Source organism: Schistocerca cancellata, chromosome 6, assembly GCF_023864275.1.
Source record: "Schistocerca cancellata isolate TAMUIC-IGC-003103 chromosome 6, iqSchCanc2.1, whole genome shotgun sequence".
In the NCBI taxonomy this organism is placed as follows: Eukaryota; Metazoa; Arthropoda; class Insecta; order Orthoptera; family Acrididae; genus Schistocerca; species Schistocerca cancellata.
In genome coordinates this window covers 269,805,817-269,822,378 of record NC_064631.1, presented here as the reverse complement: position 1 = coordinate 269,822,378, position 16,562 = coordinate 269,805,817, and the positions used below count along the sequence as shown (strand labels likewise).

Here is a 16,562-nt window from a genome sequence, read left to right as displayed (position 1 = left end):
GACAACGGTTGAAACGTTTGACAGACTTCGCGAATTTCAAAAAACTGGCATCAAATCAGCAAGATAGAAAAAGCAAAATAATTAGAACAGATAATGGTAAAGAATTCTGCTGTGAGAGTTTTGGTAGAGTATTGAATAAGCATGGGTTTTGACATTAATTGACTAATAGCTATACACCAGAACAAAATGGTGCATTGAACAGAACTGTGATAGAAAAGGTAAGATGTATACTATTTGATGGAGAACCTGATAAAAGTTTTTGGGCTGAATCTGTTAATAGTGCAGTAAGTTAAAATTTAGGGAATAAAACACCCTAATGAAATGTGGACTGGTCAGACACCAACAATTAGTCATCTCTGAATAACTGGAACACACACAAAACTTGGATCATCAGTGAAGCATGAAAACATAGAATCCAACATTTGATTATGAGATTTTAACACAATAAGTCCACTTTGATGAAGAAAACAGAACAAGAAGTCTGAAGACAGCTGCCTCATTACTCTGGTCACTGCAGTGAACAGAATAATTACAAGCAGATTGCTCTCATTTCACATAAATGACTTCACTAATGGTAACTACGACAGTAAAGATGTTAGTTTTACACAGTAAACTGCTTGCGTAGGGTATGTGTCTGCCAATAACCAAAAATACGCTAGTGTACATTTTAAATCTATAGGGAGTTTCAGTGACTTCACACATTGCTGGCAATGAAACCTGACATTAAAATCCAAGAAAGTAACATGCAGGCACCATCTGGAAATTATGCTATTTAGCATCAAGAAAAATATCCACGAAATGTAACTGATTTTTTTCTCCAACTTCCTCATTACAAATTTTAAATATTATGGGCACTATACTCAAGTCACTGGCATTTCGTGATACGAACAGTGTAATTCATTATTTGCCATCATTACCAAGCACGTGTCACACCTAGGAGGAGCAAATTAGTGTTTGATGTCCCATCCACAACGAGGGCATTGGAGACTGAGTACAAGCTCACATTAGGAAAGGATGGAGAAGGAAAGCAGCCGTGCCCTTTTGAAGGAACCATCTAAGCATTTGCCTTATAAGTGATTTAGGGAAATCAAGGAAAGCCTAAATCAAGATGGCCAGAAGCAGGTTTGAACCGTCATCCTCCCGAATGTGAGTCCAATGGACTACCCCGGTCGATGCGTCACATCTACATACAACCAGAGTTGTTCTCTGTTTTATGGGGATATGGTGGCAGTCTTGCACTGATATTTTTGTAAATCCATACCTTTGCCATTTTTTGTTCAATCTCATTGAAATTTTTCACACTTATGTATAGAGATCTAATATGATTTTTTTTAAATTCAGAATTTTTAATAATCTAATGCAGTGAGATAATTTTGAAATTTTTATTGCATTATTATTTCATGGTACACTTTTTCATAATTTCGAGGCAATTTTCGCAAATTTTTTAATGGTAAAGTAATCTACACTAATAGGTGTACAATTAAGTGCAATAACTTTTTGGTAAATTAATGCTATTATTTTCTGTGATATTTTGGATTCGAACATTTTTTTTTTTACAAGCAAACTTTTCAATATATTATCAACCACAAAACTGTGTATAATATCTCTATTAAAATTTCGTTCCACTTTAATATTGCTTCAAAGTAAAAGAATAGGTGTGCCAAATTTCATTGCAATCCTTCCAGTAGTTTCTGATATATGTGTTCCTGAAAGCAGAAAACCTTAATTTGCAGAAAAATCATTTTAAAGTTTGGATGGAAAAAAAAAGAAAAGAAAAAAAAAAATCTCTATCATACCTTAGCTAAAACTGCCCATATCCATATTCCATTTCTTCTGCATCAACCTCTACAGCTCTTTTAGCTTCTCTGCTCCTTTGCCTAGCAATTTCTTGTATGTTCTGGACTGAACTATCTGCCTTCGCGATTCTTTGCTTATCGATGATCTGCAGTACCTGCTCAGTGAAGACTCCAGGTGTAAAGCCCAACTTGCTGAGGATGTGAAGTCTTGCCACATTCCCATCATTAAACACTGCTGCAGCTTCAAAAGCAGAAATCTTCACCATCAAATTGGAAACAAACACAGTCTTTGCACATGTTTTCCAAATAAGAGCATTGAAACTTTCATTTGGGTTCTGTGTTTTCCCATGCAGACATTTTTCTAGCAGTTCTGGTGAAGTCAGTGCTCTAAAAGTTGGTTTAATGGCCATTGAAACCTCATAAGGAAGGTTATTTTTATAGGTATAAGCTTCCCCACTTTCCTTACTTTTCAAAAATTTGCACCATTTATTAGAACAGAGGCCATGTTGAGGTGTACTGTCTGTCGACAAGTAATGAAATCAAATGGCCCATACTGCTTTCCTCATACTGTTCGAGCTTGTGAGGTTACTTCTAATTGCAGCACCATAAGAGACTTGTAGGCTGTCAATTCTCTTCTTTGTTAAGTCTGTTTTTACCTCCCAGTGGCTTCCCATCCTCTAGTAGCTTGCCGTCCACCCTCCCTCTTCTGAATATGGCCTAAGCACTCCAGTTTCTCAATAGTGCAATCTTTTCCATAGGGCTGACTTTCAACTACATTCTGAAAGCACTAGTCTCCATCTCCTAAATACTGTACGTATTTTATTCCATACTTTCTGCAAAGATCTATGGAAAATGAATTTCATACCTGCAGCTTCCATCCCACCACTGGAGTCTGCATAATTTCTGCTACAAACAGCTTTATGGGCTTCCTGCCAATCTGCTTCTTTACCTGCATCAATATATTTCTGGTGCACGGAACATGCAGAACAATATTTAGACATCACCTATAAGTCTAATACTTTTCCAGTGTCGACACTAATGGTTGTTTAAACTCCATGCAGTGAAGTATGCCCCCTCTTCATCCAGGAACTGTCGCAGAAAACTGCTATATCGTTGCTATTAGTTGCTTCACAATTTTCTTTAATTGCCCCCAGGACTGCCATTTTCATGCTCTCTTCACTTTTGCAACTGCATTGAGGAGAGCAGTATTCATTGCAGAAAATTTTAGGGGAGGACCAGGCATGTTCATAATACCACATAAAAGGTTTCCACCATCTCTCCCAATCCCTATACATCTTAGTCTATAAGCAAATCTCATATTGGCTTCAGAGATTCTATTACTGACCTTGGTCTGTCAGCATCACAGTTTTGACACAAAATGTGCAATGTGCAAACCAAACCTTCTCTCTTTCCATCATCAACCAAATCCACATTTCCTCCACAAACAGAACATGTGCAGGCTTTTCTAAGTGCTTCTGTCATCATTTCCAGATCCACAGTTCTGAAACCTGTATTTCTGTCATGATTTGTTTCTTCTGACACAATACTTTGAGACAAGCTAATGTTTGCATCTGGAGGCCCGACCCTAACCTCAATGTCAGTTTTTCGCTTTATATTGGAAATATGGGACTTACTATATTTTTTAAATACTTTACCAGGCCTAGGCATTGTAAAACGGGATCAACAGATTCAACCTTGCACAAAGAATGGCACAATAAATCAAGCGTCACTAATTCCACTGAACAGCACAAAACTTGTTTACAACACTCCACAGCCTTCTATACCAAACTGATTGAACCAGAAAATGGCTCCACAGCCTTCTTTACAACACTGCTGTTATGTATACAAAAAAAAAATCAGAGTCTTCTAAAGCTATATTTTCCAGGTTCACACGCCAAATTCTGCAACAAAATTTTTCCTCCATTTGGTACATTGAAAAGTGGGCTTGGTGCATTACACTGCCTAGGGTTTTAATTTTTTTATGCAATTTGTAGTTCGAATTTCAAGGAAAAAATTTGGGATAATAATCTCAATTATATTTAATATCAAATAAGGAAATAAAAATAATTCTTAAATTTTTCATTATTTCTGCCACCGTCTCTCCTTAAAGATTCACAAAAACTGTATCATATAATCTATGGAACTATTAAAATGTGTCCACATAGAAGTGAACCCTTAGTCAGATGTGTCATTGAGGACTAAAAATCATTTTCCCTTCACTGATTAACATGGTACAAGAATGATACAGGAACAAAAACATTACAATTTTGTAAATTTTTCAGAAAAGGGAGATTTAACAACAGGCAGTTTTATATCACTTACAATGGAACATTCAGATTCAGTAGTTGAATTCACAGTATTCTCACCTTTTGACAGAACCATCGTTGATTGCCCACTCTGTGACATGAGCATCCGCACCGCCACTATACAAATGCGAGCCCGACGACCAAGATAAGCATGTAACAGAGCCGCTGTGGCCACCCTGTAACTGTGCTTCCACGTCTCCCACTGCAATGCTATAGAGTAGCACATTACCTGCAGTTGTTCCCATTGCGATTACGTCTACATTTTTTTCTGCAGATTCTAATGAAGACTTCGAACGGCGCTTCTTCTTTACCTGCACAGGAGATGTATTTTTGAGATCACTCTCCAATAAGAATGTACAAGTAGAAGAAAAAGCAAAAAAGAAATTTAAGAACTGTAATTAATTCCCAAAACATCTATCACTGCTCTACACTAATAACTTCAACAAGACTTCCTTCATATCCAGAAATACAAACAACTTGAATCAGCAGCATTCAAAACTTCAAATAAAAGAACTGGTGAATACATTTCATACACCGGCAATACACCACCACTTGAATTTATATGGAAACCTGACACCTATATGTCAATGGGCAAAGTGTACTAGATATTAACCAGCTTTCTGCAATGTCAGAGTCGCTGACAAAATAATTGGTACAAAATCCAATAAGTACATACTAACAAGGTGGTTAATTGGCTGGTGAGGTGTCTGAAAGAAATCACCTTAGAAGTTTTACGAATGTGGTAAAGTACACATCAGTTCTTTCCTGATGAGGCAACAGTTTGTTGCGAGAGCCTGAATTTTGTGTGTGTGTTTGTGTGTCTGTCGACCTGCCAGCGCTTTCATTTGGTGAGTCGCACACACACACACACACACACACATTCATTTTCATTTCAGCCTCATGTTACACTTTCCACCTTCTAATACCATGTCACCCTCACAACACCTCCACAACGACCCCATTAAGTTTTATTTACATTCCCTCTGCAAACATGCCTTCGTCCTAGCCAGATTACACTCCCATACTTTATTTTCTCAGGCTTGTCTGACATTTGGCATTACCCCCAAAGGCCTCACACTTAAAGTGCCCATCTCTGCCTGCAACCCTTCTTTCCATCAGTCCCTATACCAGTTCCAAACTGAACAATCCATTGCCCTCACCCACCTAATCCTTCACCTACACATCAACTCAGCCAATCAACACACCTGTCAACTCCTATCCTTAATAAAAGTCCTCAATCTTTCCTCTCCCACATCCAGACTGGCTGTTCAGAGCATCCTCCTACAGGCCAACCACAAATTAGAACAGCATGCCACCCTCCACCTTAAAAAACTATCTAATCTCCTGGTTTCCCACCTCCGGAAAGGCAACTCACTCACCCTTCACAACCTTTCCAGCAAACCTCAACCTCCTCTCATTGCACACAAACCCAGTCTCTCCCATCTACTCAATCTCCCACTTCCAGCTCCACTCCCTCCAAAACCTCAAAATTCCAATCAACACAATCTGGAACCACAACACCCCAATTCAGTAGTTAACCTTTCCTCCAAACCTCTCTCCCAATCCGAAACCTCTGTCCTATCCAAAGGCCTCACCTTCAGCCCCACTCCCAGATTCAACCAAACAGCCCTCGTCAAAGATTTACTCTCCTACACTCGTACTCTCTGCTGGAAATATCACTTTGCCACGAAGAAAAATGATCCTAATCCTACTCCTCATGATCCAACTCCCCAAGACACTATCCAAATTGAACCCTGCCTGGAACAGTTCCGTCCTCCGTCACAGCGGGACCCACTTCCTCTTCCTCAAAATCACCCCATCCAAACCTTCCAGGAATTTCTGACTTCCAGCCTTGCCTCTCAATCCTTCATAAAAAACCTTAATCCTACTCCCAACATCACCACTGCTGAAGCCCAAGCTATCCGTGATCTAAAGGCTGACCGTTCCATCGTCATTCTTCCGGCGGACAAGGGTTCCACGACAGTGGTACTTGATCGTCGGGAGTATGTGGCTGAGGGACTGCGTCAGCTTTCAGACAACACCACATACAAAGTTTGCCAAGATAATCCCATTCCTGATGTCCAGGTGGAGCTTCAAGGAATCCTCAGAACCTTAGGCCCTCTACAAAACCTTTCACCTGACTCCATCAACCTCCTAACCCCACCGACACCCCGCACCCCTACCTTCTTCCTAAAATTCACAAACCCAATTATCCCAGCCGCCCCATTGTAGCTGGTTACCAAGCCCCCACAGAACGTATCTCCGCCTACGCAGATCAACACATTCAACCTATTACATGCAGTCTCCCATCCTTCATCAAAGACACCAACCACTTTCTCGAACGCCTGATATCCTTACCCAGTCTGTTACCCCCGGAAACCATCCTTGTAACCATTGATGCCACTTCCTTATACACAAATATTCCGCACGTCCAGGGCCTCGCTGCGATGGAGCACTTCCTTTCACGCCGATCACCTGCCACCCTACCTGAAACCTCTTTCCTCATTACCTTAGCCAGCTTCATCTTGACCCACAAACTTCTTCACTTTTGAAGGCCAGACCTACCAACAATTAAAGGGAACAGCCATGGGTACCAGGATGGCCCCCTCGTACGCCAACCTATTTATGGGTCGCTTAGAGGAAGCCTTCTTGGTTACCCAGGCCTGCAAACGCAAAGTTTGGTACAGATTTATTGATGACATCTTCATGATCTGGACTCACAGTGAAGAAGAACTCCAGAATTTCCTCTCCAACCTCAACTCCTTTGGTTCCATCAGATTCACCTGGTCCTACTCTAAATCCCATGCCACTTTCCTTGACGTTGACCTCCATCTGTCCAATGGCCAGCTTCACACGTCCGTCCACATCAAACCCACCAACAAGCAACAGTACCTCCATTATGACAGCTGCCACCCATTCCACATCAAACGGTCCCTTCCCTACAGCCTAGGTCTTCGTGGCAAACGAATCTGCTCCAGTCCGGAATCCCTGAACCATTTCACCAACAATCTGAAAACAGCTTTCGCATCCCGCAACTACCCTCCCGACCTGGTACAGAAGCAAATAACTAGAGCCACTTCCTCATCCCTTCAAACCCAGAACCTCCCACAGAAGAGTGGTTGGTTGGTTGGTTGGTTGGTTGGTTTCAGGGATGAAAGGGACCAGACTGCTACGGTCATCGGTCCCTTTTTCCAAATACAAAGAACACCCACAGAGAATAAAAACGAGGAACAGAACAGATCACAGACGATACAGAACAAGAGAAACTGAGACAAGGCAAGACAAAACGAACTAAAACCACACAGAGTGTGACAGTGGTTGGCCGACCATAGAAATAAAAAAGGAAAAGCCAACCACTTAGAAACACATTAAAAGATCAGTTTAAAATCATAGGCCAAATGCCAGAATCAACACAAAAAATAAAATAAAACAGAAACACTAAGATGAAAGAATAAAAACTCCCTGCCCTAATAAAACGTAAAACTAAGGCAGCCATAACAGGGTCATCAGATAAAACGGCAGGGAGCGTATCAGGCAGCGCAAATGTCTGCCTGACCACAGCTAAAAGGGGGCAGGCCAACAGAATGTGGGCCACCGTCAAAGCCGCCCCACAGCGACATACAGGAGGGTCCTCCCGGTGCAGTAAATAACTGTGTGTTAGCCGGGAGTGGCCAATGCGGAGCCGACAAAGGACGACTGAGTCCCTGCGGTTGGCTCGCATGGAGGACCGCCACACAGTCGTCGTCTCCTTAATGGCACGGAGTTTATTGGGTGTAATCCGATCGCGCCATTCAGCGTCCCAAAGCGCAAACACTTTTCGGCGGAGGACTGCCCGCAAATCAGCCTCTGGGAGGCCAACATCCAGAGATGGTTTACTCGTGGCCTCTTTCGCCAGGCGGTCAACATGTTCATTGCCCGGGATACCGACATGACCGGGGGTCCACACAAAGACCACAGAGCGGCCGCAACGCGCAAGAGTATGCAGGGACTCATGGATAGCCATCACCAGACGAGAACGAGGAAAACACTGGTCGAGAGCTCGTAAACCGCTCAGGGAATTGCTACAGATAACGAAGGACTCACCTGAGCAGGAGAGAATATACTCTAGGGCTCGAAAGATGGCGACTAGCTCAGCAGTGTAAACGCTGCAGCCAGCCGCCAAGGACCGTTGTTCGGAATGGTCCCCTAGAGTTAGCGCATACCCGACACGACCAGCAACCATCGAACCGTCGGTGTAAACAATTCCAGAGCCCTGATACGTGGCCAGGATGGAATAAAAGCGGCGGCGGAAGGCCTCTGGAGGGACCGAGTCCTTCGAGCCCTGTGCCAAGTCGAGCCGAAGGCAAGGGCGAGGAACACACCACGGGGGTGTACGCAGAGGCGCCCGGAAAGGAGGTGGCACAGGGAAAAACCCAAGCCCGCAGAGAAGCTCCTTGACGCATACGGCGATCGGACAACCCGACCGGGGCCGACGGTCTGGCAGATGGACGACTGACTGCGGGAACAGGACACGATAATTTGGATGCCCGGGCAAGCTTAGAACATGGGCAGCATAAGCGGCCAGCAAACGTTGGCGCCGGAACCGTAGTGGAGGTACACCTGCCTCCACTAGTACGCTGTCCACAGGGCTGGTGCGGAAAGCACCAGTGGCAAGGCGTATCCCGCTGTGGAGAATTGGGTCCAGCACCCGTAACGCAGATGGGGATGCTGAGCCATAAGCCAGGCTCCCATAATCCAGACGGGACTGGATTAACGTCTGGTAGAGCCGCAACAGGGTAGAGTGGTCGGCGCCCCAGCGGGTGTGGCTCAAGCATCTCAGAGCGTTTAGATGCCGCCAACACGTCTGTTTAAGCTGCCGGATATGAGGCAGCTAAGTCAACTGGGCATCGAAAACCACCCCCAAAAACCTGTGGGTCTCCACCACAGCAAGGAGTTCGTCGGCAAGATAAAGCCGCGGCTCAGGATGGACTGTTCGGCGCCAGCAGAAATGCATAACGCGGGTCTTGGCTGCCGAAAACTGAAACCCATGCGCTACAGCCCAAGACTGCGCCTTACGGATAGCGCCCTGTAGCTGACGTTCAACAGCTGCAATGCCAGTAGAGCTGTAATAAAGGCAGAAGTCGTCAGCATACAGGGAAGCAGAGACAGGATTTCCCACGGCCGCAGCGAGCCCGTTAATGGCTATTAAAAACAGGCAGACACTTAAAACAGAACCCTGTGGCACACCGTTCTCCTGGACGTGGGTGGAACTATAGGAGGCTGCGACTTGCACGCGGAAGGTACGATACGACAGGAAATTGCGGATAAAGATCGGCAGAGGGCCCCGAAGACCCCATCCATGAAGCGTAGAAAGGATGTGATGACGCCATGTCGTATCGTACGCCTTCCGCATGTCGAAAAAGACAGCGACCAGGTGCTGACAGCGGGCAAAGGCAGTACGGATGGCCGACTCCAGGCTCACCAGATTGTCGGCGGCGGAGCGGCCTTTCCGGAACCCACCCTGAGACGGAGCCAGAAGGCCCCGAGACTCCAGTACCCAATTTAAGCGCCGGCTCACCATCCGTTCGAGAAGCTTACAAAGAACGTTGGTGAGGCTAATGGGGCGGTAGCTGTCCACCTCCAGAGGGGTCTTTCCAGGTTTCAAAACGGGGATGACAACACCTTCCCGCCATTGCGACGGAAACACCCCCTCGACCCAAAGACGGTTGTAAAGATCGAGAAGGCGCCGCTGGCAGTCCACTGAAAGGTGTTTCAGCATCTGACAGTGGATGCCATCTGGCCCAGGAGCGGTATCAGGGCAAGCAGCTAGGGCACTGCGAAATTCCCACACACTGAATGGAGCATTGTAAGATTCTGGGTGGATGGTGCGAAACGAAAGGCTCCGACGTTCCATCCGCTCTTTAATGGAGCAGAAGGCCTGGGGGTAATTCGCAGAAGCGGAACTCATAGCAAAATGCTCTGCTAAGCGATTGGCAATGACGTCGGAGTCAGTACAAACTGCTCCATTCAGTGAGAGCGCAGGGACGCTGGCAGGGGTCCGATAGCCGTAGACGCGTCGAATCTTGGCCCAGACCTGCGAAGGAGTGACATGGAGGCCAATGGTGGACACATACCGCTCCCAGCACTCCTTCTTGCCTTGGCGGATAAGGAGGCGGGCCCGCGCACGCAGCCGTTTGAAGGCGATAAGGTGGTCTAAGGAGGGATGTCGCTTGTGACGCTGGAGCGCCCGCCGGCGATCTTTAATCGCTTCAGCGATCTTAGGCGACCACCAAGGCACAGCCTTCCGCCGAGGGGACCCAGAAGAACGGGAAATGGCAGATTCGGCGGCAGTAACGATGCCGGTGGTGACCGATTGAACCACCGCATCAATGTCGTCATGAGAGAGAGACTCAAGAGCGGCAGTGGAGGAGAACAAGTCCCAGTCAGCCTTATTCATAGCCCATCTGCTAGGGCGCCCAGAAGAGTGACGCTGTGATAGTGACAGAAAGATCGGAAAGTGGTCACTACCACACAGGTCGTCATGCACACTCCATTGGACAGACGGTAAGAGGCTAGGGCTACATATTGAAAGGTCAATGGCGGAGTATGTGCCATGCGCCACACTGAAGTGTGTGAAGGCACCATCATTTAAAATCGAGAGATCGAGCTGCGACAATAAATGCTCAACGATGGCGCCTCGACCTGTTGCCACTGACCCACCCCACAGAGGGTTATGTGCGTTGAAGTCGCCCAATAGCAAGAAAAGTGGCGGCAATTGGGCTATCAGCGCAGCCAGGACATGCTGCAAGACATCACCATCCAGTGGAAGGTAAAGACTGCAGACGGTAACAGCCTGTGGCGTCCACACCCGAACAGCGACAGCCTCTAAAGGTGTGTGGAGAGGGACAGACTCGCTGTGCAGAGTGTGAAGGACATAGAGGCAGACTCCACCTGAGACCCTTTCATATGCTGCCCGGTTCTTATAATAACCCCGATAGCCATGGAGGGCGGGGGTTCGCATTGCTGGAAACCAAGTTTCCTGAAGAGCAATGCAGAAGAAAGGGTGAAGGCTGATAAGTTGTTGGAGCTCAGCTAGATGGTGGAAAAAACTGCCGCAGTTCCACTGGAGGATGATACTGTCCATGGCTGAGAAAGGCGTGAAAGGACTGGGAAGGCAATTTACGCCGCTTGTTCACTCACTGCCACCGATTCAGTACCCGTACGAGAGGCATCCATGGCGTCTGAGGGACCAGCGAGATCAAGGTCCTCAGCGGACGCTAGAATCTCGACTGCATCCTCAGACGCAGAGCGCGAAAGGTGCGGTGGGGTTGGCGCCACCGCAAGTTCTTTGGCCTTAGAGGTCTTTCTCTTGGACTTCTCTCGCTGAACCTTGTGTTGCACCGGCTGGGAAGGCTTCACCGATTCACTCTCCGGGACAGAGGAGGATCGTGAAGCCCTACGCCCGGCCGCTGGTGAGGACTTATGCCACTGGCGGCCGTCATCCTTCCCGCTGGTGGAACCCTGGGAAGGGAGGGTCCCAAGGGAACTCTTACGGGCGAGAGTAGCCGAAGAAGTTAGACGCTTCTCCGGCTGAGAAGCGGGGACGGACGTCCCCGACGGGTGGGAGGAGGTTGCTCCTGAGGTAGGTGGTGCAGGAGCAACCGGTTGGGTAGAGCCCCCCCACAGGCAAGGGGGCAGGAGGAGTCTTACTGCTTATCGAGCTGGCTGGAAGTCTCGAAACTGATGGGGCTAGCACAGTTGTCGTAGCAGCTGCATAAGAAGATGTCATTCTCACAGGATGGAGTCTGTCATATTTCCTTTTGGCCTCAGTATAGGTCAGCCGGTCCAGGGTCTTATATTCCATAATTTTGCGCTCTTTCTGAAAGACTGCAGTCAGGCGAGCAAGGTGAATGGTGCTCCCCGCAGTTGACACAGATGGGAGGCAGGGCACATGGAGTATCGGGATGAGACGGGCGTCCGCAATCTCGACATGTGAGGCTGGAAGTGCAGCGGGAAGACATATGGCCGAACTTCCAGCACTTGAAGCACCGCATCGGGGGAGGAATATAGGGCCTGACGTCACATCGGTAGACCATCACCTTGACCTTTTCCGGTAACGTATCACCCTCGAAGGCCAAGATGAAGGCACCGGTAGCTATCTGATTTTCCTTCGGACCCCGATGAACGCGCCGGACGAAATGTACACCCCTGCGCTCTAAGTTGGCGCGCAGCTCGTCATCAGACTGCAAAAGAAGGTCCTTATGGTAAATAACTCCCTGAACCATATTTAAACTCTTATGCGGCGTGATCATAACAGCAACATCCCCCAACGTGTCACAAGCAAGCAACCGTCGTGACTGGGCAGAGGATGCCGTTTGGATCAGGACCGATCCAGAGCGCATTTTTGACAAGCCCTCCACCTCCCCAAACTTGTCCTCTAAATGCTCGACGAAGAACTGAGGCTTTGTGGAGAGAAAAGACTCCCCATCAGCTCTCGTACAAATTAAGAATCGGGGCGAATAACTATTACCTCCATCCTGAGACTTACGCTCCTCCCACAGCGTGGCCAGAGAGGGGAACGTTTTCGGATTGTACTTTTCAGCATTAAATTGAGCCCGAGAACGCTTAGAGACTGCTGGCGGCTGGCCGCCAGCGAGAGATGATGTACCACGCTTCATTGCGGGTCATCCGCCCTGATGCCACCTACTCCGACCAAGGGCCCTCCCCACGGGCGCCACCCAGCCGCAGCAATAGCCACCTGGCAGGATGTCCATTGCCGGGAGTCCTGATGCCCCCGGGAGACGGGCATCTACTCCTTGGCATACGTGGGGAGTTAACGGCGCAGGCATCAGTAGAGCGATCCCTGTGTTGTCAGGGGGCTACAACCAAGAGGGTACAGGCGGCCCCACCTCAACGGACTGGCTACCGTGCTGGATCTTAGGTGCAAAACTGTCCAAGGTCGTCGTCGCAGTTAAAAGAAACACTGCAGAGTGCAGCGTGGGAATCGCACCCAGGGACGTATCCTCGCCCAAGAGATGGAAAACGAGCGGGACACCATTGCAACGACGAAAAAGCCAGCTAAAGGTCTCAATGCACGACGGATACAGTGCACCACGTAAGGCGCCCTTCCCCAGTTGGCTCGCTCTTCGGAATAATTTAGAAAGATGGAGGTCAAACCCGAGAGGGGACCATCACATAAGGCCGAAACATGTGAGACTCCTTTTAGTCGCCTCTTACGACAGGCAGGAATACCGCGGGCCTATTCTAACCCCCGAACCCGCAGGGGGTCCCACAGAAGAACCCCAAAAGTGCCCCACTTGTGACAGGGTACTTTCCGGGACTGGATCAGACTCTGAATGTGGCTCTCCAGCAGGGATACGACTTCCTCAAATCCTGCCCTGAAATGAGATCCATCCTTCATGAAATCCTCCCCACTCCACCAAGAGTGTCTTTCCGCCGTCCACCTAACCTTCGTAACCTCTTAGTTCATCCCTATGAAATCCCCAAACCACCTTCCCTACCCTCTGGCTCCTACCCTTGTAACCGCCCCCGGTGTAAAACCTGTCCCATGCACCCTCCCACCACCACCTACTCCAGTCCTGTAACCCGGAAGGTGTACACGATCAAAGGCAGAGCCACGTATGAAAGCACCCACGTGATTTACCAACTGACCTGCCTACACTGTGAAGCGTTCTATGTGGGAATGACCAGCAAAAAACTGTCCATTCGCATGAATGGACACAGGCAGACAGTGTTTGTTGGTAATGAGGATCACCCTGTGGCTAAACATGCCTTGGTGCACGGCCATCACATCTTGGTACAGTGTTACACCGTCCGGGTTATCTGGATACTTCCCACCAACACCAACCTGTCAGAACTCCGGAGATGGGAACTTGCCCTTCAGTATATCCTCTCTTCTCGTTATCCGCCAGGCCTCAACCTCCGCTAATTTCAAGTTGCCGCCACTCATACCTCACCTGTCTTTCAACAACATCTTTGCCTTTTTACTTCCACCTCGACTGACATCTCTGCCCAAACTCTTTGCCTTTACAAATGTCTGCTTGTGTCTGTATATGTGTGGATGGATATGTGTGTGTGTGCGCGCGAGTGTATACCCGTCCTTTTTTCCCCCTAAGGTAAGTCTTTCCACTCCTGGGACTGGAATGACTCCTTACCCTCTCCCTTAAAACCCACATCCTTTCATCTTTCCCTCTCCTTCCCTCTTTCCTGACGAAGCAACCAGGGGTTGCGAAAGCTCGAATTTTGTGTGTATGTTTGTGTGTCTATCGACCTGCCAGCACTTTCGTTTGGTAAGTCACATCATCTTTGTTTTTAGATATATTTTTCCCCACGTGGAAAGTTTCCCTCTGTTAATAACTCTGGATAGTTAATGGGGGGGGGCGATTTTGGGGCAGTGGGGGTGGACCACAGTTAGATCGCGATCCACCGTCACTGCCCCCAAATCACCCTGTTAAATTTCCAGAATTTCTTAACCTCAAACCTTGCCTCACCATCATTCCCCAAACCCCTCAACATGCAGATCAATCTTACATACGCAGAAAGAAAAGCCGTCCACCATCTGAAAAGTGGTCCTGACCTTATAATCCGACCTGCGGACAACAGCTCTACCACTGTTGTATTGAACTGCAAGGATTACCTAGTAGAAGAACTCTGCCAGCTGTCACATCCATCCACCTACAAACTTTGCCATAATAACCTCATTCCACAAATTCAGCAATATCTCCAGTAACTACTCAAATCCTTAGGCCCATCCCAGATCCCCTCCCTGGTGTCCCTCTCTCTTCTCATCCGCACTTCTCCCCACACCCCTACTTTCTACATGCTTCCTAAGGTCCATAAATCCAACCAACCAGGATGCCCCATTGTGGCCGGTTACTGTGCCTCCACTGGGAGAACCTCTGTTCTTGTAGACCAACACCTTCAACCTATTACCCAGAATCTACCCTCCTATGGAAAAAAAAACCACCAATTTCCTACAATGACTCTCCAGTTCCTGTCCCTTTACCACAAGGTGCCCTGCTTGTCACTATTGATGCCATCTCCCCTTATACTAACATCCCTAATGCCAATGGCCTTACTGCTTTGAACACTACCTTTCCCATTGCCTGAAAGAATCCAAATCAACAACCTCCCTCCTCGTCACCATGAGCAAAGATATCCTCACCTATAATTGCTTCTCCTTTGGAGGCATTACCTACAAACAAATCCAGCGTATGGCTATGGGCACCCCCATGACACCATCCTATGCAAACCTATTCCTAGGCCATCTAGAGGAATCCTTCCTAAACAACCAGAATCCCAAACCCCTCACTTGGTTCAAATTCACAGATGACATCTTTGTGATGTGGATCAAGGGTGAGGTCACCCTATCCACATTACTCCAAAACCTCTAAAGCTTCCCCTCATTTGCTTCACCTGGTCCTACTCAGCCCAACAGGCCACCTTCCTAGATGCAGGCCTCCACTCCACCTCAATGATGGCTATGTTAGCACCTCCGTCCATATCAAACCTGCTAACAACCAACAATACTTTCACTTCGACAGCTGACCCCCTCCTGTTCCATACCAAGATGTCTCTTCCATACAGCCTAGCCACGAAATATACCGAGCATCTCACTGAAGCCTTCAGGGACCATAATTATCCTCCAATCCTTGTACAAAAACAAATCTCCTGAGCCTTATCTTTCCAGTCTGCCCCCCTTCCCCCCAAGTCTCACCGTTCAGCCAGAGGAACATCCCCCTCTTAACTCAGTACCACTCAGGACTGGAGCAACTGAATTACATTCACCGCCTGGATTTTGACTACTACTTGTCGTGCCCTGAGATTCGAAATGACATGCCCACTATCCTTCTCATCCCTCCCACAGTGGTATTCCACTGTCCAGCAACCTACAAAATATACTCAGCCATCCATACACAATCCCTGCTCCCAGCCCCTTATCTCACGACTCATATCCCTCTAATAGACCTAGATGCAAGACATGTCCCATGCATCCTCCCACACTATCTACTCCAGTCTGGTCACAAGCATCACCTACCCCATTGAAGACAGGGATACCCATGAAACCAGCCATGTGGTCTACAAGCTAAGCTGCAACCACTGTGGTGCATTCTATGTGGGCGTGACAACCATCAAGCTGTCTGTCTGGATGAATGGCCACCGACAAACTGTGGCCAAGAAACAAGTGGCCCACCCTGATGTTGAGCACACTGCCCAACATGACATCCTTCATTTCAATGACTGCTTCCCAGCCTGTGCCATATAGATCCTTCCCACTGACACCACCTTTTCTGACTTGTGCAGGTGGGAACTTTCCCTGGAATATACTGTATATTCCCAAACCCTCCTGGCCTCAACCTTCCACCCATCCAGCCCCTTCCCTGTTCCCATTCCAGTGTGTCACAGCCATCATTCTACCATCACACCCAGTCTTTTTACTACTCCTTTTCCACAACCCCCC

The 16,562-nt window shown here is 47.7% G+C and overlaps 1 protein-coding gene across 1 annotated transcript in view; it reads right to left on the bottom strand.

Moving 5' to 3' along the window:
• Window positions 1-16,562, bottom strand: part of LOC126191220 (WD repeat-containing protein 43) — a 94,126-nt gene that overhangs the window by 66,820 nt on the left and 10,744 nt on the right. Inside the window, 1 exon segment of the mRNA XM_049932022.1 lies at window positions 4,163-4,413. Within this exon segment, the coding sequence (XP_049787979.1) occupies window positions 4,163-4,413 (251 nt within the window).